Source organism: Dioscorea cayenensis, chromosome 20 (genome assembly GCF_009730915.1).
Source record: "Dioscorea cayenensis subsp. rotundata cultivar TDr96_F1 chromosome 20, TDr96_F1_v2_PseudoChromosome.rev07_lg8_w22 25.fasta, whole genome shotgun sequence".
Classification (NCBI taxonomy): Eukaryota; Viridiplantae; Streptophyta; class Magnoliopsida; order Dioscoreales; family Dioscoreaceae; genus Dioscorea; species Dioscorea cayenensis.
The window spans coordinates 29948271-29975913 of record NC_052490.1 but is presented as its reverse complement, the minus strand read 5'-3'; the positions used below and the strand labels follow the sequence as shown (position 1 = coordinate 29975913).

General features: G+C 37.6%; 2 protein-coding genes across 4 annotated transcripts; both read left to right on the top strand.

Moving 5' to 3' along the window:
- The first annotated feature begins 2488 nt into the window (after positions 1-2488).
- LOC120251088 (ABC transporter C family member 8-like) lies at positions 2489-8011 on the top strand. Its single transcript, XM_039259628.1, has 12 exons — positions 2489-2665; positions 2743-4631; positions 4719-5039; positions 5115-5201; positions 5276-5863; positions 5968-6132; positions 6211-6505; positions 6590-6804; positions 6893-7198; positions 7285-7348; positions 7454-7693; positions 7795-8011. The coding sequence occupies exons 1-12, from the start codon at positions 2626-2628 to the stop codon at positions 7902-7904; spliced, it is 4320 nt and encodes a 1439-aa protein (XP_039115562.1). The 5' UTR covers positions 2489-2625; the 3' UTR covers positions 7905-8011.
- Positions 8012-17030: 9019 nt separating this feature from the next.
- LOC120251636 (inactive protein kinase SELMODRAFT_444075-like) lies at positions 17031-21372 on the top strand. Of its 3 annotated transcripts, XM_039260228.1 has the most exons (11): positions 17031-17250; positions 17401-17481; positions 17563-17738; positions 18169-18323; positions 18398-18492; positions 18709-19751; positions 20132-20292; positions 20445-20521; positions 20607-20754; positions 20854-21003; positions 21102-21372. In XM_039260228.1, the coding sequence occupies exons 2-11, from the start codon at positions 17441-17443 to the stop codon at positions 21285-21287; spliced, it is 2232 nt and encodes a 743-aa protein (XP_039116162.1). In that variant the 5' UTR covers positions 17031-17250; positions 17401-17440; the 3' UTR covers positions 21288-21372. The 3 variants fall into 3 exon arrangements, with proteins under 3 accessions (XP_039116162.1, XP_039116161.1, XP_039116164.1); XM_039260227.1 differs by lacking the exon at positions 17401-17481; XM_039260230.1 differs by lacking the exon at positions 17031-17250 and having other exon boundaries at positions 17389-17486.
- The last annotated feature ends 6271 nt before the right edge of the window (positions 21373-27643 follow it).

Here is a 27643-nt window from a genome sequence, read left to right as displayed (position 1 = left end):
AGCTTGAGAGGTTCTTCAAAAATGTTTTGAATTACTTGAATGGCAAACAAGTTTTTTGAGTTGATCGGCTTATTTACAAATATGGTAGAATTAATCCTTAGCTAAGTGTCTTTGTAAAGTTGCAACTAAGATTAAAACATGTCTTTGGATGCATTGTGCTCCTTTTCGATCTTTTTTTTTTCTCAATATGAATTTTGAGATTGATAGGCTTTCAATTTCAGATTGTATTGCTCACAATCGCTGGTGTGAGAGCAAGTTGTCCATGATGTTTTTGGTTCAAATTTTGATTCCCCAATTCTTAATCATGGTTGTATTTGTTGGGACGCAGTGGCTCAGGTCCATAGTCTCACATCGCCTGTGAGAGCCAATCTCCCTAGCCTTATATATCCTAAGCCAATCCTTCCCTCTAACTGTAGTTATGGAGAAGTTAGGGTGGTAGGTCTCTGTATTAACATGGTATCGGAGCCACTCGTCTCGATCGGTCGTGACTAGGATCTTGGGTCCCACATCCGCTGTGGGCCCAGGGGGTGTTGGGACGCAATGGCTCAGGTCCATAGTCTCATATCGCCTGTGAGAGCCAATCTCCCTAGCTTTATATATCATAAGCCAATCCTTCCCTCTAACTGCAGTTATAGAGAAGTTAGGGTGGTGGCTCCCTATATTAACAGTATTGACACTCAGACTAATACTTTTTAGGTCTGGTATCCTAGAACCAACAAAAATTCTATTACTGTGGCGGTTTACTCTCACTTTTGTAGCTCTCAGTCTGATAATGTTCATTGGATTGGCTGGGCCCAATCTGTGGAGACTTTTCTGTTTCTCCTAGAGTGAAGTTTTCTATTTGATTGTGACTTCATGGCAAAGTGAAGACTTATGACTTTCTTCATGCAATTAACCTGGGTTCTAATGCTCCTTGTGCTTTCTGGGGCTTAATGAATGAATGAATGTGCTGAACACATCTTCAAACTTTGCAATAGGGCTCAACTTGTTTGGAATAAAATTGCTGCCATCTTTAGCCATTTATGTAATTTTACAAGACCTATATCTACAGGTAAGTGGCTTGAATGGCAAGGTAGTGGTAAATGGTAATAATATATACAAATCATCAGTCATTGTTGCTGCAATTTGACTACTTTGGAAAGCTCGATGTGATCAAATTTTTAGAAACCGCATGCCTAACTATTATTGAATTGCCTCTCGCCATTGTGGCCTATAGGAGCACATTTATACTCATTAACATGATCAATAGCTGAGTGGATCACTCGGGATTATTTTGGATCTCCAACATCAGTTGGCTACTAATGGACCCCCTTGTGTTCAACAAATTCCAAGGAGCTGGAATCATTTAGCAGGTTTTGCTTTCCTTATTCCACAAAGGTTCAGAGAAGCCTCGATGGTATTATTTTCTTCATCCCTGGTGAGAAAGACAGTCTTTTATGTTTTCTTATGTCTGGTACTTTGTTTTTTCATCTGTACTTGGTGCTTTCTGTTTCCTTCTCCTTTTTTTAATAAATTTGTGGTTTATCCATTTTATTAAAAAAAAAAGCCTCGATGGCTTATGAAGGCTGTGGAGAATGCAGCCTTTAATTTTTAATGTTTTCTTTTCTCCTTGTTTCTTCTTTTGATTCTTTTTAGAGTGGCTGTGTTGTTTCTCCTTGTTTCTTCTTTTTTCTGGTTTTGTTGGATTTCTTGTTATGTTCATCTTGTAGTTGTGTTCTTTCAATAAATAGCTGCAGTATTTCAATTTCCTTTTTTCAATAAAAAAAAAATCAATGTAAGCATAAACAAAGTTTTAAAGCAATGCTATAGACAGTACTATAAACAATTAAAAATAAGATAAAAAGTTATTATAAACAGTTATATAATATTGTAAACAGTAAAAAAATCGTCCAATCATAATACTCTCATTAAAATCATCCAATCATCGTTACAATAGTAACCCAAGCAACCACAACCGTAGAATGTTACTCACACCTTGACACCGTCGAATACTACTCACACTCTCTTATAGAGTACTCTCATCAAAACCACAATTACAAAGGTTGAAGCCTATTTGCACTCCTAATATATATATATATATATATATATATAAACCAAACTATAACCTAACCATGAGAGAAATTACAACTATTTGGTTTTGACCACCTTTTCAACTAAATAAAATGCATTTCACTTTTGAGCATATTAATCGGGACAAGAACACCATTGCTGACCAGCTTGCGAACTTTGGAAGAATAAACCTTGAAGGCTCCCTCTTTTTCCAAGGTCCTGATTGTCCACGTTGGCTTGAAGAGAGCTTGCAAAAGCCAAAAACCTCTTCTTTTTAACTCCTGCCTTTTTATTTTTTTCCTTTTTAATTCCTGTAACTCCTTTTGAAAAAAAGACTAAATAAAATACATTTCAAAAAAAAAATAAAAATAATAGTAATAATAACTTACAAACACTAATGATGCTTGCCGTTAAAGTTTTTCTGTTTTCAGAACCCAATGCAAGTCCATGCAGAGAAAAATGAGTAAATGCTTGGATCATCAATCCTGTGACAAACGAACAAATACAACCATGTCACTACTTTATATACATAGTTCTATGTTTGTGAAGTTGTGTTCAAGTTGGTGACTTTCTCACATGATCATGGCTGCGAGCTGTTTCATGGCCAATCTGCAAGGTTTGTTTGGATTCTTAGCTTTTCATGGTTTGCTTCTCTTGTCCTTCTTCAATCTTCTTAACTTGTACTTCTTTCAGGTTGGTTGATCTCTTGGTCTTTGAGCAGTCAGAGAAGTTTGATAGATGTTGTTAATCTTGCATTCTTTGTTTTCTACTTGTTGGGATTGTCATCTGATATTCTGAGAAAAGAAAACGTTGTCAGGAACAAGATTAAGGGCTGGGAATTTCTTGTTGTTTCATTCTGTTGTGCAGTTACTAGCATTGCATATTTTACTTGTGGTTTTCTGCGCAGTTCAGTGATTTATTTTGTTAGAGGATTTATTTGGATTGGTCTTGCAGTGTCTTTAAACATTCAACCAATCAAATCACTGAGACTTACAGTTCCAATTTGGTGGTTTGTGTTCTCGTTGTTAATCTCAGCAGTTAATGTTGAAGATTTGGTGAAAAATCAGAGTCTTGATACTATAAACATTGTATCATGGATTGTGAGCTTGTTGCTACTTTTCTGCAGCATTAGACTCAGTTTCAAAAACCGTTCAAATGAAGATAACGAAAGATTGAGCTTGTATCAATCTCTGTTGGTTAATAACAATGAAAATAAAGTATTACAGTTGAAAAACTCTGGTATTTTCAGCAGATTGACATTTTCTTGGCTTAATCCTTTGCTTAAAGTTGGCAAATTGAAGCCATTGAGTCTCAATGATATCCCAAGTTTGGATTCTGAAGATGGAGCACTAGTAGCTTATCAGAAATTTGCCAAAGAATGGGAATCTCAAAAGAAGAACAAACCAAGGAGCAAGAACTTGGTTTTCTTTGCATTGGCAAAGTGTTACTTCAATGAGATGCTTTTAGTTGGATTATATGCACTTCTGAAAACAATCTCAGTGTCATCTTCTCCAATATTATTGTATGCATTTGTTAGTTATTCAAACAGCGAAGAAGATGATCTTAACTGGGGGCTGTCTTTAGTAGTGCTCTTGATTGTAGCCAAGGTGGTTGAGTCTTTGTCTCAAAGGCATTGGTTCTTTGATTCAAGAAGATGTGGGATGAGAATGAGGTCTGCTCTCATGGCTGCTATTTTTCAGAAACAATTCAAGCTTTCGAGCTTAGGCAGAAAAAATCATTCGGCTGGAGAAATAGTGAATTATATCTCAGTCGATGCATATCGGCTCGGAGAGTTTCCATGGTGGTTTCACATGGCATGGAGTCTTCCAATTCAGCTCTTTCTTTCGGTGATCATTCTTGTCAAAACTGTTGGTTATGGAGCTGTTCCAGGATTAGTTCCATTAGTCTTTTGTGCTGCGATTAATGTCCCATTTGCAAAGAGTTTGCAAGGATATCAATCAAAGTTTATGGTGGCTCAGGATGAAAGATTGAGAGCCACTTCTGCAGCATTGAACAACATGAAGATCATCAAATTGCAGTCATGGGAGGAGAATTTCAGACAAGTTATTGAGTCTCTCAGAGGAATCGAATTCAAATGGTTGTCTAAAACACAGAACAAGAAGACTTATAGTACTGCATTGTATTGGATGGCTCCTACCGTTGTTTCTGCTGTGGTTTTCGCTGGTACAACAATGATGAGAAGTGCTCCTCTTAATGCTGTTACTATTTTTACAGTGTTAGCAAGTCTACGAGTAATGTCCGAACCCGTAAGGTTGCTGCCGGAGGTGCTTTCGGCGTTAATACATGTTAAAGTATCGCTAGACCGTATCGAAGTTTTCTTGCAGGAGGATGAAGTGAAGGAAGATGTTGTGAAGAGAAATCCATTGATGAATTCTGAGTTGAGTGTGAAGATTGAGAATGGAGTGTTCAGTTGGGATCCAGATTCTTCCATTCCTACATTGAAGAATGTGGATGTTGATTTCAGAAGAGGAAATAAGATCTCTGTTTGTGGAGCTGTTGGCTCTGGCAAGTCTTCATTTCTATGTGCCATACTCGGCGAAATACCAAAACTATCAGGATCTGTGAGTAATATATAAGTACTAACAAACATTTCTTTGTGTTACTAATCTTGAATTCTTGATTTCATTTTCCTTTATTGCATGATGTAGGTTGATGTATATGGCTCTGTCGCCTATGTGGCTCAAGGTTCTTGGATACAAAGTGGGACGATACGCGATAACGTTCTGTTTGGTAAGCCAATGAACAAAGCAAAATACGAAATGGCGATAAGATGTTGTGCTCTTGATAAGGATATTGAGAACTTTGATCATGGAGACATGACTGAGATTGGACAGAGAGGATTGAACATGAGTGGAGGACAGAAGCAAAGGATTCAGCTTGCTAGAGCTGTTTACAATGATGCCGATATTTATCTTCTCGATGATCCTTTTAGCGCTGTTGATGCACATACTGCTGCAATTCTATTCCATGTAAGTGAAACTAACATGGAATTGTGATTGGATTTCTTATGTAGCCTTTGTAAACTTTTCATTGAAAACGTGCAGGACTATGTCATGTCTGCTCTACAAGATAAAACTGTAATTCTAGTGACACATCAAGTGGAATTTCTAGCAGAAACAGATAGAATTCTGGTGAGCAGTGATAAGTTTTCTATAGTGGAATTGTTACCGATCATTATCATCGACTAATGCCTTTTCTTGTGCAGGTTATGGAGAATGGGCTTGTTGTGCAATCAGGAAGCTATTCTGAGATTTTGAAGACAGGAACAGCATTTGAACAACTTGTGCATGCTCATAAGTCTGCAATGACAGCTGTAGACTCTGTTACAAAGCGAGCAATCGATGATCAGTTCGCTTCTGAGGTAAATCCACAAGTGAAGCACAGTGAGACTGAAATCACAGCCCCATCGGCAATCCAGCTGACTGAAGACGAAGAGAAGGCGATTGGAAATTTTGGTTGGAAACCATACAAAGATTACTTGCAAGTGTCAAAGGGTTATATGCATTTCATTTTCGCTGTCTTATCGCAATGCACTTTTATTCTTTTCCAAATCTTGTCAACATACTGGTTAGCAGTGGCAGTTCAATTGACTCAAATTGGTGGAGGTGTAGTTGTAGGTGTTTATGCAGCAGTCTCAATTCTCAGCTGCTGCTTTGTTTGCATGAGGAGTTGGTTTACTGCACAACTTGGACTGAAAGCATCCAAAGAGTTTTTTTCAGCATTCATGGATTCAGTTTTCAGGGCTCCAATGCTCTTCTTTGATTCAACTCCCATTGGAAGGATTTTAACCAGGGTTAGATTAAAAAAAAAAAAAAGTCAATCATTTCATACACTAATTTCTATCAATTCTTGCAATCAATCCATAAAAATGAGTCAAATTTTATGGATTTTCTGCAGGCATCTTCAGATATGAGCATCCTGGACTTTGACATACCATACTGCTTGTCTTTTGTTGTTGCTGGTGCTAGTGAGGTTGTAGGAATCATAGTGATAATGTCAACTGTTACATGGCAAGTGCTTATTGTTGCAATTCCGGTAACAATTCTTACGTTGCATGCGCAGGTAATTCTTAATTTAACTTAGTTATCTTGCTCTAAATTGGATTTGTAGATATCTGATAAAGTTTTTACTGTTGTATAGAGATACTATTTAGTGTCTGCAAGAGAGTTAGTGAGGATCAATGGGACTACAAAGGCACCTGTTGTGAATTTCGTTGGAGAGACAATTCTCGGTGTGGTAACAATACGAGCTTTCGCAATGATGGATAGGTTTATACAGGCAAATCTTCAGCTCATTGACACTGATGCAACGCTCTTCTTTCACACAATTGCCTCCATGGAATGGGTGCTTATCCGAGTTGAAGCACTTCAGAATTTGACAATACTTACTTCTGCTCTTTTCCTTATCTTGCTTCCTCGTGGAAGCATTCCTCCAGGTATTGGAATTCTTCAATTGGTTTTTGTTGAACTATAATTGATATTTTAGTATATGATTCATCTTTGGATGTTTTTGTTTTCAGGATTTGTTGGTTTAGCTCTTTCTTATGCTCTAACTCTGTCTTCGGCTCAAGCGTTTATGACTCGTTGGTACTCTGGTTTGGAGAATTATATAATCTCAGTGGAAAGAATCAAACAGTTCATGCACTTAGAATCAGAGCCTCCAGCAGTAATCAGTGATAGAAGGCCACCACCTTCATGGCCTCATGAAGGAAGTATAGATTTCCAAGAATTGAAGGCATTGATCTTATTATTATCTACTTATCATGGAATATATCCGATATCTGATTACTGATAAAATGCTAATGCTAATAATATTAATGCAGGTAAAATATCGTCCGAATGCGCCATATGTTTTGAAGGGAATCACATGCAGAATTATGGCAGGAAACAAGGTAGGAGTGGTGGGAAGAACAGGAAGTGGAAAGACAACACTGATCGGAGCATTGTTTCGGCTTTTAGAGCCAGCAGCAGGGAGAATTCTGATTGATGGCCTTGATATTTGCTCAATTGGTCTTAAGGATCTCAGGATGAAGCTCAGTATAATTCCTCAAGAACCAACTCTTTTCAAGGGTCCTGTGAGAAGTAATCTTGATCCTCTTGGTCTTCATTCTGATCAAGAGATTTGGGAGGTCAGTTAATTCACTTCAATATTTATATATATAAACAGAAATAATCAGAAATTTTTTATCATAATCTGATGGTTTATCTGCTGCAGGCTTTAGAAAAGTGCCAATTGAAGACAGTAATTAGCAGTAATCCCTCTGGGCTTGACTCTTCTGGTAATTAATTAACTAGTTAATAAACATAAAGTGGAATACCAATATATACTCTGAATTCTTTACTGCAAATGCACTGAAACTGATGAGTGGAATTGTGATTGCAAGTGAGTGATGATGGAGAGAACTGGAGTGCAGGACAGCGCCAGCTCTTCTGTTTGGGAAGAGTTCTTCTAAGAAAGAACAAAATCTTAGTTCTTGATGAAGCTACAGCATCAATAGATTCTGCAACTGATGCAGTGCTGCAGAGAATCATCAGACAAGAGTTTTCAAGCTGCACTGTTGTCACAATTGCTCACAGAGTCCCCACTGTTACTGACAGTGATATGGTCATGCTTCTCTCTTATGGTACTTCCTCATCTATGTCATTCATCTTTCAAATGTTTAACTTGTTTTCAATGTGTTTTTTTTTCTGCAGTTTTTGTTGAGTAATAAGCTTATTTATGCAGGAAAACTTGTTGAATATGATAAGCCTTCAGAGTTGATGGAAAGAAAAGATTCATATTTTTCAAAGTTGGTGGCAGAGTATTGGTCTAATTGCAAGAGAGAGTCTCGTTGAGTGTTTATGTGGAAAATAATATAAAGCAGGAATGCATGCATGCATGCCTGCATGGTTGGTGAGAGTATTGATGAATAATTAATATAGTCTATGTCTTTCTGGATCTTTGCTTGATATTGTGCTTTGAAAATTTTTTTTAAAAAACTTATGGACACTCACAGCACATGGTTTCTAGATTTTTATGCATGGAAAAAAAATTATTATTAAGAGAAATCTACTTTTGATAGATCTCTCTCAATGCCTTATCCTAGACTAATTTAAAGCCAGTGTCTGTTATAAATTGCTAAAAAATCAATGGATCAAAGATTAAAAAAATAAATAAATAACTCAAATTCCTTTTGTAAAAAAATAAATATACAGGATTAATCAAGTTATTTTTGTTATCATTAAAATTTGTAGAAATGGTTATTTGTTTATTATAAATGATTATTTATTTATTATAGTTTTCATCCATAAAAATTTTGCGTTTTAAGATATTACATGATTTTATTACAACAATTTTTTTTTACCAACTAGTGCTTTGTATTTCTTCTATTCTTTTATTTTTAAAAGATGGATAAATCATTTCTAATTAAAAGGAAAAAAAAAAATATAAAAGTCACCAACCACTAGCTGTGGTAGGGAACAACAAAAAAGGTACAACATAAAAAGAGGGAGCAGTCCCCCAAAAGGTAACCAACACTGAACCTAATCGGTGCTTGGGTCAAGCGTTTCCTTTAAAGGCCGGGTCACACCGAAATCCTTCACATGAGGCCGAGAAATTCCAAGCTTCTTCTAACAGTGTTGGGATCTTCATCCATTTTCTCTCTGTCCTTCTTCTATTCTTTTTATATCGGTTGTGATTAACGGAATTTTATATACCAAAAAATTTAATTATTTCATAAAATTTTATAAAAAAAATTAATTATGTTTTTAAAATTATCCACAATTTATATCTTCACATTTTTCTCTCATTTTTAATTCTCAGAAAAAAAAGGGAAAATTATTTTTAAGTCCCTGAAACTTTTTAAACTTCCTCCAAGGTCCTTCTGACAAAACTAAAGTCCCCGTCCGTCCTTCCTTTATAGTTTTTGTACTCGTTCGTCCCTTCCATCACCCCAAGCTGTGATATTTTTGTTTAATCCCAAAAATACCCTTGAAAAAGTTTAGAGGGAATAATGGCGCCAAGTCAAATCACAGCATGGCTATTGTACTGCAAACTTGCTTTGGAAGTTGCATTCTTCTTCTACTTGTATCTTGATGAAGTAGCTGGTGTTCTGGTCCATATTGTTTCCATTCTTGAGCCTCTTCATGTAAAGAACCAATTCTATCTTCGTTTGTCGTCTCCGTCTCCCCAGTCCGGAGAAGCTATCCAGTGCAACGTTACAACAGCTACAAGGATCTCATCTTGAGCATACTGTTAACGATATCGTCTACCTAGAGATTTTGTTCATATTATTATCTTATTTTTATCAACCACCATGTTCAGAAGGTGGCACTTTATGACCAAAGGTTTTTTTGTTTTGTTGTTGTAGTGGCTTAATGGACATGTTTTACACTGTTGTGAAATATAAGGGAGAGGGTTGTGTGTTAGATTTAACCATCTTGAGTGGGTGGGAATTATTATTGGAAGAAATATGTACGTATTGGCACCTTCAAGCTTCATCGGTCAAAGTTAAGTATATAATTTCAGATGAGCAGAAGACAGTGGCTTCCATTAGTTCCGAAGATGACTTCCAAACAATGTGCAACATTCACCGGTTATTCAAAATAAACGTGGTTGATATGTTGGTAGAGACTGTGGATATTAACACAGAAGATAACTCTGGGTCATCGAGACCATCGTAAATATCATATATCTTTTATTCTTTCATTTTTTGTAAATCTCTGCTTACGCGATAGATGTTGTCCTTCTATTCGATTTTAATGGTGTACACATGTGATACAGTGATTGTTATGCTGGTTTTTTTGCGCATTAAAACATTTTCGTATTTATTCACTTTAGATTGTAGTTTAGATTTTTTCTTTCTGTTAAGATTTTGGTACTAAGAATTCAATTTTACAGTGTTTCTGTTTATTTATTGAACTAACAACTTACTTTTTTTCCATCATACTAGGGAAACATTGTCAATGCTACCGCCAGCTTTTACATGGAGGACCTTTAACAATAAGTAATCCGATAAGAGATTCGTAGTCGAGTTTACTATGATTGGTCATTGTTTTTGAAAAATGCGAAAAGACTTTATGGATGCATTGTGTGACTTAGCCAGTCAAACGCAATTTCAACTTTCTGCTCATAAAGAACGATAAAGATAGAGTGATCGTGACATGTGTCGATGAAGATTGTCAATGGCGTGTTCATGCCTCAAGAGACTGAAAACCTTCCTACATTCGGGGATTAAAAACAGACAACATGAACACACATGCGGTGGGGGCATCAACACACCATTTCACCCGAGAGCATCAAAGAAATGGGTTAGTAGGAAGGTAGTAATGAAATTACGTGATCGGCCTCTATACCGAAAGCGATGGATATACAACGAGATATATTACGTGACCACGGTGTTCGTCTCACCGTATAAACAAGCCCTCGGATGGGTAAAGAGTTAGCAAAGGGAATTCTTCATGGCAGTGATATAGCAAGCTATGATCCGTTGGTATGGTATGCGAGAAAAAGTTTTCGAAAACTAACCCGGGTAGCGTCGTTATTATCGACTAATCGATGGAGAAACGATTCAAGCATGGGTTTTTTCTGCTTTCATGCTTCTCTTGATGGTTTCAAGCGTGGGTTGTAGGCCTATGCTTTTTTCTAGATGGAACTCACTTGTTGGGGAAAAATATGGCGGTATCCTTCTTGGTGCAATGACCAAAGATAGAAATGAAGGATTTTTTTCATTTGGCGTTTGCTATCGTGGATAATGAAACCCGATGATAACTCGGACATGGTTTACATCAACTTTGGGTGATGCAATATACGGTGATGACGACTACACCAACATAATCACATTCATCTCGGATCGGGTCGAAAGGACTTGTAAATGCCATTGCAAAGGTTTTTTTCCTTCATCCCCGCATGCTTATTGCTTTATGACATCTACATGCAAATTTTTCTTAAATCAAATGGGCAGCTAGGAAAGTCATTAAAAGATGAGTGCTGAAGTTTGATTAGGAAGATTGCATATGCATGTACGTCTTTCGAATATGATGAAGTCATGACGCTCCCTATTGACCACATCAGGACAAGCACACCATTGGATGTTCCAGAAATCGGACATGTCACATTGGTGTAATTACTTGTTTAGAGGCCAGCGGTGGGGTGAAATGTACCCAATGTCGCAGAATCTTTTTAATGCATGGATAAGAGAAGCACGACACCTTCCCGTGTGTAAGATGGTAGATGCAATAAGGTGGTACCCATAATAGAATGCAAAAGTTGTTACATGTTTTCCGTATTCATGTTTTTCAACCATTTGCTTTTTAATATTGTTCTTTCATCTGCTCGATTTCGCTTAATCTATTTACTATTAGAGGTTTGAGTTCAGTATTTTTATATTTCCCTTTCGCTTTATCACTGCTATCGCTTTAGTATTAGTAGTTGGTGTTTACAAATTATGCAATGTGTTCTACAGTTTGTACTTGCATTATTATCCCTAAATCCTGTTATATTTTACATTTACTATCGTAATGGTATACTCCACGGTGCAATTGATACAACCTATGTTCTTGTTGTTAGGTTTAAGATGATGAACATGATGTACAACCGATGTAATTGTTGCTTGAAATGGGAATCTTATCTTTGCCCTATGATACACAAGAAGATTGAAGTGATAGTCGAAGAAAGTAGGTGCTTACGGATAGGTTGTTCAGACGGAGAACAGTTCGAGGTTGTTGACCACCAGAGTAATTCTGTTAATTTGCGTGCTCAAACATGCTCTTGTCGCCGCTGGCAGGTTTACGGAATACCATGTAAGCATGCTTGCGCGGCGATTATGCAAACTGATACAAATGTCCATCGCTTCATTAAACCATACTACACTGTCGAATCCTACAAGTTGACATACAAAGAATCGATATTCCCTGTACCAGATCATGACCACCTATCTCAAAGAAAAGGCCTGGTCGTCCGAGGCGCAAGCGGATTGAGTCACAAGCATGGCATGTGCGTGAAATACATTGTAGCCGTTGCCACTTAATCGGACATAACAGGGCAACATGTAATGAAGTAATCGCAGACTAAACACTAGGTGGTGTGCATGTTTTTGTTAAACAATGAAATAGGGTAACATGTTTTGAAAATCGTCCACCCAACCATATATGTTAATTTGTAATACTGGCTGTGGATGGCGAATTTTGAAGTGTAAATAGCGTTTTCGGTTAGCAGTTAATGAAAATGAACTGCTATCTGTGTAAGTAAACAATAAACCACACATATAAACGTAGTCATATATTAATGAGCGGCATATTCAATTTATAAACAACAAACACAATAGTTGGATACGAGTAAGCTTTTATTGGTCGCCAAGCATTGAAAGTGATGTATAAAGCGAGTAAGTCATTTCGAGCTAGCATATATGATCGAGAATAGACAAAAAAATGACTTTTTGTTGTTAATTTGTATAGCATAAGTTAGTAAGACAAGACAAGAATGATCGTTCTTACTAAAGTAAATATTCAAACACGATGAATGATCTGTTCTTAGGGAAGTAAGACAAGATCAAAGTAAGTGAGGACATTCATTTCATGGTAGGCATTTGACTTTTCAAAGCACAATCATTAGAGCGGATGTAAAAGCCCTCGCATTAATCTCGGGATGGGTGGCGTGGTTATTGGCTACCGATTATTTTTCTTGGTGGCTTTGTGGTGGCGCATCATCCATTTTTCCCCATCCTCTCGATTGCCTCGACGCTTGCATAGGCAATGCTAATCGGGGTGTGTTTCGTGTAATGCCATCGACAAGATGCGTCACAGTACTCTAGTCGCAGATGGGCAACATCTGAATAGGGTACATTGAGTTCCTCGCCATGCAGAAGCTGTTCCATGAAGCGTATCAAGTACACTAGACAATCGACATTGTCCTCCCTCTGCTGTGGGCAGTCACGAACATGGGTAAGGGTATACGATGCCGCCTCATTGATATTGAATTTTTATCTGCAAAACGATCTTCAAAGCAGGAACGCTGCGAAAACACGCAAAACGAGTTACAAAAAAAGTACCGAAACTTCGAAATGGGTATTAATATTACCATGACATTTCTTTGCATGATCATAAAACTCGGACTACGGATAAATGAATAATGAAAATATGCCTTTTCGTCTTTATCGAGTACAATAAGATGGTAATGTTTGTTCAAAAGCAACCCGGCATGAGAACAAGTTTCACTCGCCATAATCTTCTAAAAGTCGGGGACATCATTTTTATCAAGACCATCAACTCGAATGCTCCTCAGCGTGATGTAGCAAGCGCCATGGGTCTACAAATTGTGGCAGGGTCTATCGAACTCGTGGGGGATTTCTTCAAAGAATCGAGTAACATAAGGATGAACACATCCGATCGCCTACTATCGTCGACCTTTCGATGCGGGAGGGCTCCCCCTTCATTTTCCCATCTAATTTCCTTCGCCTTGTCCTCACATACTTAGGTGCTTTCATAGCATCGGATGTCTCTAAAACCATCAATGAGTTATTCCGTTGAACCTTTCTATATCCGAGCAATTCAATTTCAGATTCTCTGTCGGCCATGAGTGGAACAAACTAGCAGAAGATAACAAACATCAACAAAAACATGTACATTAGAAATTAATACATAAAAAATCTTTGCATAAAATAAACATCTTATATAACATATTGAACTTTTATATAAATAAGTAAACAAGTTTGCCAAATTGTGAACAGATTGGTGTGAAACAACATTACAATTGTAAATATTAATTTCATACCGATACTTATGAGTACTATATTGTAATATTAAAACCGAAATTAGAATATTCACGAGTACATGCTAAACTATGCATACCATCTTGCCCTCTAGTGAATCAATCAAGGCACTAACAGCAGCTTGTTTCTTGTAACTACCAACACCATAACAGAGAATGCGTGGTGTCCTTCCAAAGTGAATCTTCTTCCTGTTACCTGTGACTTCATAAAACCAAATGATTAATGCCATAGTACAACCCCTTACGTATCCTATCTTTGATTGCTTCCCGGCACATCTCTCTTTCACACGAGCGGCTGCGAGAGGTACATCATCCATCATCCATTTATGTATAGCTTGTGCCCATGCGTACTGTCCTATTGATGATAGATTGTCCACATAGTAGGGTAACCATGCCGGTGACGAACATGAAGTTGTGGGGAAAAGGAGAAATCCTAGAATGTACACTAATAAAAGCTTCACAAAACTTTCTTCTTTCTTGCTTTCTCTTCTTACCACCATGTTCATTAATGACCTCACCAGGCAGTCCCTGTTTCGATCTACTCCTTTACTGAAGTATTCCTCTTCAAATACAGAACGTTCCTTTTTCCTTTTGAAGTCAATGGCAGTGCCATCACATTGTAATCCTAATATTAATGAAACATCTTCGGCCTTGAATTGCAGAAAACTATCCCCCAAATGGAATGTGTTGCTCCTTTCATCAAACATCTGCATTAATGCATCCAAAAACATCTGCGCTCTTGGACTATGGGCTCAATGTCCATGAGGTAGCTGAATGGTGTCCTTCGAAGTATATCCCAATGCCTTCGTGTCATCATCTTCTTCAACTGGTTGATGGTATCAACAATCGGTGCTAAATAACAACGTCCCATTCACAAGATTTCTGAATTGTCACCCATAATCTTCCTAATCACACAAACAAAACAAACTGGTCAGGCGACATATACTTATTGAATAATAAAGTCATAGCCCACTATATCTTTCCCAAACAATATAAATTGCCCATAATATCAACAACTCACAGTGCAAGCAATTGTCATCTATAATTGAACCGAACAACAGAAATGTAAACAATAACCAATGATAGTAATCCTATTCATAATAAAAATGCATGAATCCTAAATGTTAATGATCCATTCACATCTTCTTTGGTTCTAAATGTTAATCATCCATTCATAATGCAACTAAAGAGATACAATCTTATCGGTAATGAGGATTGTTAGCTATTGAACATCAAATACATTTTGTAACATCTGACCCTAAAATAAATTCCACATGTTGATATCAATGTTATTAGAGAGATTCACGCACATAAGACATTTTTTTCATGCATTCGTGCGGATTTTTTTCATTATAACTCGAAATTAGGGCACAAACCTATTGTACAAACTAACTACACACTCAAATTTCATGTCTTCGTCAAGAGATTTCAAGGAATTTCGTGGCTTATGAACAATGATAATCCAATTTAACAAACAATAAACTATAAATGTAAGATAAAACTAACCAAAGGGTGTTGGCTTCCACTTAACCGTCGGCCTTCGAACCTTTTTTTCCCTCGATGTCCAAAGCAGAGGCAAGGATGCTCTCAAGCTTTCTCCTTCTCTCCCGTAGCAAAGAACACTAACGCCGTACGTACCGAGATATGGTCGTTCAATGGAGGAAGACGAAGAGGCTTTCTTTTTCTGGGAGAAGAAGAAATGAGTATGGGGATGTGATGTGATGGTTACTTTTAACTATTTTACATTTTCAAACTTTTATAACCAACTGAGGGCAATCCCGTCATTTTACTCTGTTTTTAACACCGTTAGTGGACTGTTGGACTTGAAAGTATTTCTATAGAAAAGGGGGGACTTATAAGGGATATGAAAAAGTCAAAGGACTTTTTACCCTATTGACAAAATAGGAGGGATGCTCCATGCAATTTCTCAAAAAAAAATTGATAAATAAAAAAAATATATAGATTTGTGACCGTTAAAAATAAAGGAAGGGAGTATTTAATTTTGTTAAAAGGCCAACAAAATTAGAATTCAGTTACAGTTATGAGTTATCTCAGTTATACAAAGTTTGTCTTGTCATTCTTGTGGATGTTTGTCTCATTAGCCAAAGCAAAGCATTAAAGAGAATTATTGATGCATTGGTAGACAGTCAAAGCCAGGTGTACCAAAATAGTGATTCAAAAGGTTGTCATAATATTAATTGGGTGGGACCATAAATGCATGCTTTTGGTTTGGTCACACCATCAATGTCTTTGTACTGGTCCATCAATAAATGTGTTGTTAATTTTGTAGAAATTTCAATTCAAACTCATCAATAAATAAATAGTACAGAATAATTAATTTTCAAATTTAAATTATCACAAATATATTTCAAACATAAAAAAATCAAATAAAACTATTTTAAATTATACTTATTAAATTATTAAAAAAAATCAATATCATGTAATAATTTTTATATTTTATTTAATAAAATATAAAAAGTTACAATGACAATTTTGCCCTTTTCTACATTAACATGGATGGTAAGATGCATATAGAAAATAAATATGAAAATGGCTAAAAAAAGTTAATAAGAAATTTATGCTTATCAAACATTTAATTATTTATATACTTAAATAATTTTGTATTATAATTAAAAAATAATTGATAAAATATGAGAGCCACAACCAAATAGCTCATGATTCAACGGCATAGTCCCACTTATTTAAAATATAGATAGGAGTTTTTTATTATCCAGAGTTCGAAATTTTTATGATAGTAAAATGATGGTAACAGGTCTTTCAGAGTGGACTCAAGTTTGCCACCGAAGCCCCGCATCCTTAGGTGAGGGTGCATGGTTGAATATTCACTTATTATTTTTATGCACACCTCTAACTTCATAGAGCTGTGCAAATTATAATATATATAAAAGCACATCATCTACGGGACATCCTTAAAAAACAATATTTATATACATTATAGTAACTATTGGATTTGCATTTGACAATTATGATAATTTATGTACATTAATAAATAGTATACAACAGTTTGAAACAGTAAAAAAATAACACTTAGAACCATTGAATCATGATCTAATGGTTCTCACTCAAATATATTTAGAAAACATTATCTAAATACTTAATTATGTTTTCTCATATATATATATATATATAGGGGTATTTTGGTCAATAGGCATTAGACCTGCAAAGCATTTCAAAGTGGAAGCGAGTGCGGGAAAGGAGCACATCGTCGCTTGCTCTCTTTCGTGAAAGGGATTGCTCGCTGCCATGGATCCCCTTTTCAACGCCCTATAGATACTGTTTAGGGTTAGGGTTAGGGTTTTTGGAGCTTTATCTTCATGCTGAAAGCTATGGGCCCTCCATTTGGATGTTTCTGAGGCTCGGGGCTTGTCTCAGCTCCGTTTGCTGTCGATCTCTGGTGCCAATTTGCTTTTCTTGGTAAATTTTTTTTGATTTGGATCTGATCGTGTTTCTGATTTAAAAAAATCATGCAATTTGATGTTTCTTCGTCTAAATTGTATACTTTGCGAAGCTGTTCGCTTAATTTCTCTGGATCTTTTGAAAGAAAATGAAGGATTTCTTCTTCAGGAGAAAGAAGAGAACTGTTTGATGGAGTCTTTGTGATTGCATGGCAAGCAAAAAGATGAAATCTTGGGGAATTCGGAAAGGGTCTCGTAGGACTACTCTTTTCAGTCGCTTCAAACAGTGATAGAAACAGTGAATTTGGGTTTCTTTTTTTTGGTTTGGTAGGATGAGCAGCAAGCAGGGGAAAGCTGAGAATGTGTTGGAATCTCCTCAGAAGATTGTGGTGGCTGTTAGGGCTTCAAAGGAGATACCGAGGACTGCCCTGGTGTGGGCTTTAACACATGTTGTTCGCGCTGGTGATGGTATATTGTTGTTGGTTGTCATCCCATCGCATAATTCAGGTATTATATCAAGATGCCTCTCTTGTTTACCATTTTTTTCTTCTTTTTAGTTAATCCTTTAGCTTCCAAATTTTAGAACTGCTTGCATTAGAAAAAGGATGATTCTGAACCATATTTCCTAATTGTATTCATAAATTATAGCGTGGACATGAGCGGATCCCAAATTTCTTGATCATGATTTTTGCTTTCTAAATTCTACCTTTGAATCATATAACTTATTTGGTTCCATGTATCACATTGAACAAGATCACTTATTTTGAATTGTATAATTAGAGAGGTTACTTTTGATTCTTTCATGAGCCGCCTTCTTTAGTTTGTGAATGAAGGGTGCCCAGGATATTTGGTCTCTTGGGCTATTGAGTTTCATACATTTCTTGTAGAAATTATGGATGTAGATGACTGACGTGCTTGCTGTATACTCATTTTTAAGGTAGAAGGCTGTGGGGTTTCCCCAGATTTGCTGGGGATTGTGCCAATGCCAACCGGAGGTTGAATTCTGGAACTACTCCAGAGCAGAAGTCTGACATAGCAGATTCATGCACCCGGATAGTGCTTCAACTTCAAAATGCTTATCATCAGAATAAGGTTATATTAGACTTGATGTCTAGGTTTTCCATGATATACAATCTAAGCTAACAATTTAATCATTTCTTACATAGGTTAATGTTAAGGTGAAGATCACCTCTGGATCACCTTGTGGTGCAGTAGCTGCTGAATCCAAGCAAGCACGAGCGAATTGGGTTGTTTTGGATAAGTAATGATTTTCCATTGGTTCACTTTTCGGTTACATGACAGTCGGTCTTTATCTATAATCATCTTCAGTGTGAATTACAGACATTTGGTGTTCCATTAACTTTTATTCAAATCCATTTTCTATGATTTTGATCTATCTTATTACTGCTTTTAATTACATTTTTTTCAATGTTTTTCTTATGTCAATCTTTAAATTCTATCATCTGTATGTATGCAGACAAATGAAGCAAGAAGAGAAGCGATGCATGGAGGAGCTACAGTGCAATATTGTGGTCATGAAGCATAACCGCCCAAAAGTTCTTCGATTGAACCTAGTAACTTCAGGTGAGATGAAACCGAAAATTCCTGTGTCCTTGGCTCCCAAGATGTATTCATCATTTATGAAAAATTCAAACCACACTGGTAATTCTCAAAATTCAAGTCTAGTATCAGTTGTGACTTCAAACGGCAGTGCTGAGACAAGAGCAACATATGGTGGTACTGAACTTGGAACATCCTCAATCTCTAGTTCAGATCAGGCAACTTCACTAAAATTTCTTTCTGAGGCAGATATTAGCCATAACAAAGAGGAGGCAATTAGTAAATCTGAAAATAGAAATTCAGATGCTTGTTTTTCTGATTCTGATGGTGAAAGCTTGGCAACCCCTCCAACTAAAGAGTTTCAAGCATTGTTATCTGAGATCCTCAGTGGAAGGCAATATTCCCAAAATGAAGTGGAGGGGCATTCAGAGATATGCAATAGCAATGCTCATTTTTCAATATCCAAATCCTTACTAGAGAAATTCTCCAGGTTTGACATGGAAGCTAACAGGATCGTTGACTTCAAGCATAGTGCAGATCCTGGAAACAATGCCAATGCCAGGGAAAAGATTTTAATTGCCAGAAATATACCTTCAGGATCACCGCCTCTTTGCTCAATATGTCAACACAAGGCACCTGTTTTTGGTAAGCCCCCCAGGATGTTCACTTATGCTGAACTGGAACTTGCTACGGGTGGGTTTTCTACTGCTAACTTCTTGGCCGAGGGTGGGTTTGGATCTGTTCACAGAGGAGTCCTGCCTGATGGTCAGGCAGTTGCTGTCAAACAGCACAAATTGGCAAGTTCTCAGGGGGATATTGAGTTCTGCTCAGAGGTGGAAGTTTTGAGCTGTGCACAGCACCGTAACGTAGTAATGCTAATTGGGTTCTGTGTTGAAGATGGAAGAAAGCTGCTGGTTTATGAATATATCTGCAATGGATCATTGGATTCACATCTTTATGGTAATCCTTATTCATTCTTATTGTTTATTTGGATAAGTTTGATGATGCTGGATTCATTAGTGGTTTTGATTCTAATCTAGTTTAGGGTGCTGTTCTCAATTAATCATTTCACCATCTATAACAGAAGCTTTGCTATACTTCAGAACAATTTTAGAGCTAAAATCAAACTACATTCTTTCATTTGACATAGCAAACTTGCAAAATCAGTGTTTGGATATTCAAGCATTGGCATCTTGCCTTTGTCGTAGGTGTTTCTGCGCTAATAGGATCAGATACCTTTAACTATGCACTTGATTGCCATTATGACAATTTCTTCTTTTATTTTTTTTGTTTAAATTTCTACTGACATCCTCTGAACATAAAACTCTGGATCCCTGTAGGCCATAATAAAGAACCTCTGGAATGGTCAGCCAGACAAAAAATTGCTGTTGGAGCAGCACGAGGGCTGAGATACCTGCATGAAGAATGCAGAGTTGGTTGCATTGTCCACCGTGACATGAGGCCAAATAACATCCTCATCACACATGATTTTGAAGCGCTGGTAGGGGAATACAACCCTCTATATTTTACACATAATCAATATCTAGTTAAATGGCCATAGCCAAGAGAAGTTTTATACTTAAGGCAACCTCAATTTGACTTCTTGTTAATATCAAATTTCCCATATTTTTTTTCCGGCTGCCTTTTCAATAGGTTGGAGACTTCGGCTTGGCAAGATGGCAGCCTGATGGAAACAGTGGTGTCGACACAAGAGTAATTGGCACCTTTGGGTAAAACCATCGCTTAAAGACGCATAATTTGCTCTTGTAGCTTCTATCATTGCATGAAACTAAACTATTACTCGAAAGATTTTAGGTATCTAGCACCAGAATATGCACAGAGTGGCCAAATCACAGAAAAGGCTGATGTCTTCTCCTTTGGCGTTGTACTATTGGAGCTTTTCACTGGAAAGAAAGCTGTAGATATCAACCGAGCAAAGGGTCAACAATGCCTCACTGAATGGGTAAATTGCCTTTAAAACATGCATGTTTGATTGATAGATAGTTTTAAACTCAATGCCATAAGTTTTCTAATTGTTCACACTCTACATTGGATGGATCAGGCTCGCCCTTTGCTCGAACAGGATGCAATTCTTGAGCTCATGGACCCTCAAATAAAGAACAATTACTCAAACCATGAAGTTAAATGCATGTTGCTTGCGGCTTCACTGTGCATCAGGCGAAATCCGTTGACAAGGCCGCGAATGTCTCAGGTATTCCTTTCTCTGGCGTTGTGTTATAATTCATACGAAAAGGATTCGAAGTAATGGTGTGTGTTGATGATCATCCTTCATGCTGATAATTGAAACAGATACTCAGAATATTGGAGGGTGACATGGTGATAGAACCTGGTCATTGGAATCCATCACCAAATCATGGCAATGGGATTGGAACTGAATGTGAAGAAGAGCAATGCAAGGGTTTGGGTGGGAAATATATATACAAGACCTTGAGAGCTGCCTGTGAGAAAGGTGATTCAAATTTCATGCAGAGATGATCAACCTTTCTATGTAAATCATTTGAAGGCTGCAAAGTCAATCACTCACTTGCCTTCTCAAAAATTGAATGCCTGAATGGAATATGTTTTTGGTAGAAAGAGCCCATAGGCTTTTATTGAAAATGAAAAACAGTAAAACACCAGAGAAAAGAGAAAAGCTGTTACAGAAATGTGTTAAAATGAGAAACCAGCATCATCAAACAACTTCATTATCCAATGAGGAAGATCATGACCAGAGTGATATAGAGACTGTTGATGATGGTTAAGACCGAAAGATGCAAGTTTGATAACAATATTCAGCCAAGGGCGAGGGATGATACAAATTCGAGGAGAACCTGCAGCAAGAAGAAGCCGGTTGATGTTATTAATCCAGTGAAGAAGTTGCCAGAAGTAGATGTGAAATGAGGACCGGAGCAAGTCCAAGATGTTGGAGTTGCTGATGAAAATAATCTGAACTTGGGAAGAGCGATCTATAAAAAGTTGGAGAGCATAGTTGAGGGTTTGTGATTATGCAACAAGATGAGTTTCAGCAGTATCAAAATGACGACCTGCAAAAGTGATTTTGAAATTAGAACAAATTAATAAAAAACCACCTCTGCAAATCTGGTAAGAACCATTCCAGACCGAGGCTGCAAACAGAAATGGTCCATCAAATTTACAGAAGTTAGTAATTATAAGCTTCCTGCAGGTTGAATTGCCAACATAGTTCATATCATTTGCTTGAGTAATGGCCCTATGAACAATGTTGACAAAGTTAAGCTTAATATCCCTAAATATAGCATCACATCTAGCCTTCCAGACTTACTAGGCTGTCAAAGCAATGAGAGCTTTTATTCTAGTAGAGAAATGGGACTGAATGAGCCAAACGCCCAAGATAAAGCCTTCTAGAAAAGAAATGTGCTTAGAAGTTAGAGTAGATATGGAATTCCAAAGACCTTGAATGTTACAACAATGATTAAACAAGTGCTCAGAAGTTTCATAATCAAGATTGCAGAAAATATACATTCTTCTGGGACCCAAGTTTATGGAATAAAGAAACTTAACAGTGGCAATTTTCCTATTAAAGAGTAACCATAAAAAATGTTTAACCTAAGGCATAACTTTGAGAGACCAAATTTTCTTCCAACCAGCCCAAGGAGAAGTATCATGTATGTTGTGATTCAAAAAATGATAGACATTAGAAGCAATTTTATGAGTAAGAGCTTTGGGGCCCAAACCCACATATTAGTAGTGAAACAATCAATATGACCTAATCTAGAAATAATCTCACAAGCATGGGAACCAAAAAGATTATAAAGACGATTAATATCCCAGCCATTATCAAGACAAAAATCTGAGCAAGTGAGAGAATCTAAATTAAGATGCATGTTGATGTAAGTAGGTTTGAGAGCAAGCGGGATCTCAAAACACCAAGAATCATAAAGCAAAGATGTGATAGAGGGGTTAATTGTATTGATCCAGCAAAAAGGCTTAAGAACTGCAGTCGTGTGGCATAAGCCTTTAAAGAACAAAGAACAATTATGAGGAACAGAATCCTTCCAGCAATTAATACACCCATACTTTAGCTACACAATGTTCACCCAACAAATATCAGCTGAATTTAAATAATTGAAAACATGCTTAGCTTTAAGAGAATGTTTGGCAATAGATAAGTTTCGAAGAGCAAGAACCCCCTCAGTTTTAGCGTGAGTAATCCGACTCCAAGAAACTGCGTGATGCCCTTTCCATTGCCACCTTTATGCCAAAAGAAATTTCTAACAACTTTGGAAACCTCCTTAAGGACAGATTCAAGGATAGGAAAAATTGTAAATAGGAATAACAAGGAGGGAGGAATTAATTAGGGTGGTTTTAGCCGCCAAAGAAAGTTTGGAATGTTTCCATCTCGAACAGGTGCGGGAAATCCTGTCCATAATTGGCTTGAATAAACAAACATTGAGCTTTTTAGGAGAAATCAAAACCCTAAGATAAGTGAAAGGAAAAAAAGCTATCTCGAAATTGAGAATAGACTTAATACTTCTAGCCACTCTAGAATTAAACCAGGAGGGTAAATAGATAGCAGATTTAGCAATATTAGCATTCTGACCAGTCAGATGAGCATAGATATCCAACCATAAATTGATATTCCTGGCAGCCAACCTAGAGGATCTAGTGATAATAATCAATTCATCAGCATACATAAGGTAATTGAAGTTATATGAAAGATTTGAATCAAATCCAGGGACCAAACCAGAATTGAGAGCCCGATTAAGAATAGAAGAGAGTTTTTGAGAAACCAATATAAAAAGATAGGAAGAGATAGGGTCCCCTTGGCGAACACCTCTGGAAGAGGAAATCCAAGCTGAGGGAGATCCATTGATAAAAAGAGAGAAAGAGCTAGACCTAAGACAAGTGTCTATCCAAGAGATCCAGGTATTAGGAAACTTCATTTTAGCTAAGGTGGCAAGAATTGCACTCCAACTAAGCGTATCATAAGTTTTTTCTATATTAATTTTAGTTAACATCCTAGGGGGGCTTTTAATATCATGCTCCATCGAATGAACAATCTCATGCAAAGCAATAATATTATCAAACGAGCATCGGCCAAAAACGAAACCAACTTGTTCACAGGTAATGAGCTTAGGAAGAACACTTTTAAGCTGATTAGCAAGAATTTTAGTCACAATTTTGAAACAAACATTGCATAAAGAGATAAGGCGATAAACAAAGACAAACCTGGGATTGTCTTTCTTAGGGATGAGGGCAATATAAGTTCTACCAAGAGGATGGCATCACAGAATTATCAAAAAAATAGCAGATGGCCTAAAAGAGACTATCACCAATATCTGTCCAAAAAAAAATGGTAGAATTCAGCATTAAACCCATTGGGGCCAGGAGACTTACCAGAGTGAAGATCCTAAATAGTAGCAAAAACTTCATCTCAAGTGACTTGCCGAGTAAGAATAAAGCCCTCAAGATCAGTAAGAGTTGGAAGAGCATCAGGAAGAGCATTATAAATATCAATAAAATTAACGTTAGAATTATCATACCACAGATTAGTATAAAAATAGACAAACATGCTCTCAATATCATAATGATCAGAAATAGTGTTACCATTCAAATCACAAACTTGAGAAATAAAATTATAATGGACCGGATACGAATGGTGTTGTGAAAAAAAAGTAGTATTCTGATCACCATCTTTAAGCCAGAGTAAGTGAGCACGTTGAGCCCATCTCATGGAATTTTGGTGTTGAAGAAAGGCAAACCTGTTATAATTCTCCATGAGCCAATCAGTGAGAACAAGATCAGATTAATCAACTGCTTCCAGAGATCAGAGAATAACTTCAGTATCTTTAAGAGCAACATCAAGCGGAGTCAAACCAGCAGATCTCCAAGTAATAATTTTAGATCAAGTACGGGATAATAAATGTGTAAAGGTATGCATTGGATTCCCATGAGAGGAAGCAGACCAAGCCTCCTTAACCGCATCAAGATACCCCAGGTACGCAAGCCAGAAATTATTAAACCAAAAATATTTTTCCGATGGGGAGGAAGTAAGGAAATAGAAAGAAGGAGAGGGGCATGATCCGAAAATATATGCGATAAATGAACTAAAGAATAAGAGGAGAAAGTGGAGAATCAGGCTAAATTTACCAATTCTCGATCCACGCGAGCCCATCGTCTAGAGAATCCAGTTTGGTTATTGCACCAAGTAAATCTACAACCAGAGATGTTAAGATCAAAAAGATTTTTTCTATCAATGAAATCGGAAAGAGCAGAAGCTTTACGCAAGTAATAACGAAAGGAACCACCCCGATGCTCATTATGACAGACAATGGTATTGAGGTCGCCGATAATGAGCCAAGGGAGACCTAAAATAGAAATCCTGGAGAGCTCGACCCAAAGGGCACACTGAGAGGCAAGTTTGTTAGAATTATAAATCACAGAAATAATTCAACAAGAATCAAAAGTAGGGGAAATAACAAGATGGAGAGCTCTACAAGAAATAGCAATAGGGGAAACCTGACCGAGATACTTAGCCTAAAGAACAAAATACCTCCAGAGAGACCATCCACTAACAGCACAGCTCATTCCCAGTTTCTAGAAAATTTGGCACAAAAACAATCAACTCTGTCAACAATAGCCCGGGTTTCAACTAAATAGATGATCAATGGATAGTCGGTCCTAATCAGGCAAAGAATCCTATCATAAGTTTCCTTGGAGGAGATCCCCATACAATTCCAACAAACTATCTTAGAACCAGCCATTAAACAAAATAGGATGAAAATATAAATGAGCTTAAGAAAGAAGACTTCCATGGAAATAAAGAAAATTTGAAGACAGCCGACCGAGGGGGCAAGAATCAAGAATTAGGCTCTCCGATTTCCAATATTCCCTTCTTCCGAGAAGAACCAGTCACATGTAATCCTTTTCTTACCAGGGTTTCTCTACGAGACTTGTCCTGATACTTTATAAGAGTCATGGAGTCATCCGGTCCGTCGTCGTTCGATATAGCATCATCTGATTCCCCCGAGTCATCTTCGTCACCTATATCACTCTCATCCGAGTGATCCCCACCAAGGGCAGAGAGATCACGGTCCACTACCATAGAATGGGGATTCTCCGAAAGAGATAAATCTAGATTGGAAGAAGACAAGATGAAGGATCTAATGACAGGTGGTGGAGACCCTGTACCCATGATAGGAGGGGTTGGATCTAGGGAAACAAGTGTGACAGGCTTGCCAGTGTCCAAAGTAAGCTTGGAAACGGTGGAGGGTCTTGGGACTTGCTCAATTTCTGAAAGGGGATCCCCTTTGTCAGAGATAGGGGCAAGGTTGCTGTTTCGAGGGGGCAAAGATCCAGAAATCTCAACGGCTTGATGCATTAGGACCATCAAATCCTCCATCGGGATTTTATTAGTATTATAAAAATGAAAACAAGAAGTTCGAAAAGAAAAGGTCCCACCACGACCATGACTTTTCATACCAACCCACGTACCTCGGGATAGGACGCCTTTGGGGAACGATAGGAGCCGTATTCTCCTCAACTGCCCCATCATCAGAAGCCGGACTAGAGCGAGGACCAGATCCACAACTCCGGTCACGGCCGCACAGACGGGAAACAAGAATCCATGAGCCAAACTTAGGATCAGCAAGGGCATCAGGAGAATTTTTCAATCCCTATCAGCGACAATATCCACGGTCCGGTGTGAACTGACCGCCAACCTTCGAGGATCTCGAAGGGGTGGAGAAGCTCGACCATCCCCTCACATGAGTGCAGGATTTAGATCCATGTCTGATAACCCCACAGGTGTAGCAAAAAGTAGATAAACTTGCGTAGAGAACAACAACAAACACCCGATGGGAGTCATCTCCAACCCAAAAGCCTCTCAGAGAGGTTTAGAGTGATCAATTTTAACACAGACTCTAGCAAACTTGGATCTAGTTAAGGATATATTAAGTTCATCAACCTTCAGAAGATTGCCCAGATGAACAGTGACAGTATCAAGAGACTCACTATCCCATAGTTCAACAGGCAAATTGTGAAGCTGCACCCAAATCTCCGCAGTGGTGAGTTTGGCAAATGCAAGTTCGAAATAAGTCTACCATGGAGCTAACTGGAGAGTTAGACCATTAAGAGATCAATGGCCCTTCAGTGAGAAGATGTCGCATGGCCTCATGGGAGGCACAACGGATTAACAGAAACCCATTAGGGAAATCAGAGATTTGAAGTTCACCAAAAGCCGTCCATTTGTCCATCAGAGCCTTCTTCACTTGGTTAAATGGTGGGGATTTACCGAAAAACTTATCGAACAAGGCGTTTTGGAACCTCAGTCGAGCACGAGAGAGAGAGAGAGAGAGAGTCTCCATCAAGCTTAATGAAAGAGGAGTTCTTCAATTTTTCCAAAAGTTTAGGGTTGTGAAATGGATGAATTAGGGACGCGTGAAAAAGAAGAAGCGACTTGAGCCCAGGATTGGGGAGAGGGGTGGTGGAGGAAGGGATGAGGAACTTGTCCCCCGCTTGCCATGGCAAGGGGGACAAGGACAAAGCACAAGGAAGCAACATAAGGGGAAGCTCAGAGGAGAGAAGAGAGGATAGTTAAAATTATGGTCTTTAGCAATGTTTGTGTTAGAGGCAATGATATCTTCTCTAGCATATCAAAATATTTTCTTTTTTTTCACCTTTTTCACAATTTGTGACTACTACAATACGTGTAAAAATGTCACTGTTTCATCCTTTTCAACATGGTTCTTATGCCTTGAAATTAATGACCTGTACGTATGACCTACACATTCAGGCCTCGTCCCATGTAAATTTTCATTTAAATATTTTTATTTTTAATGATTTATCAGCGCAGACATTTTTTTTTTATATCA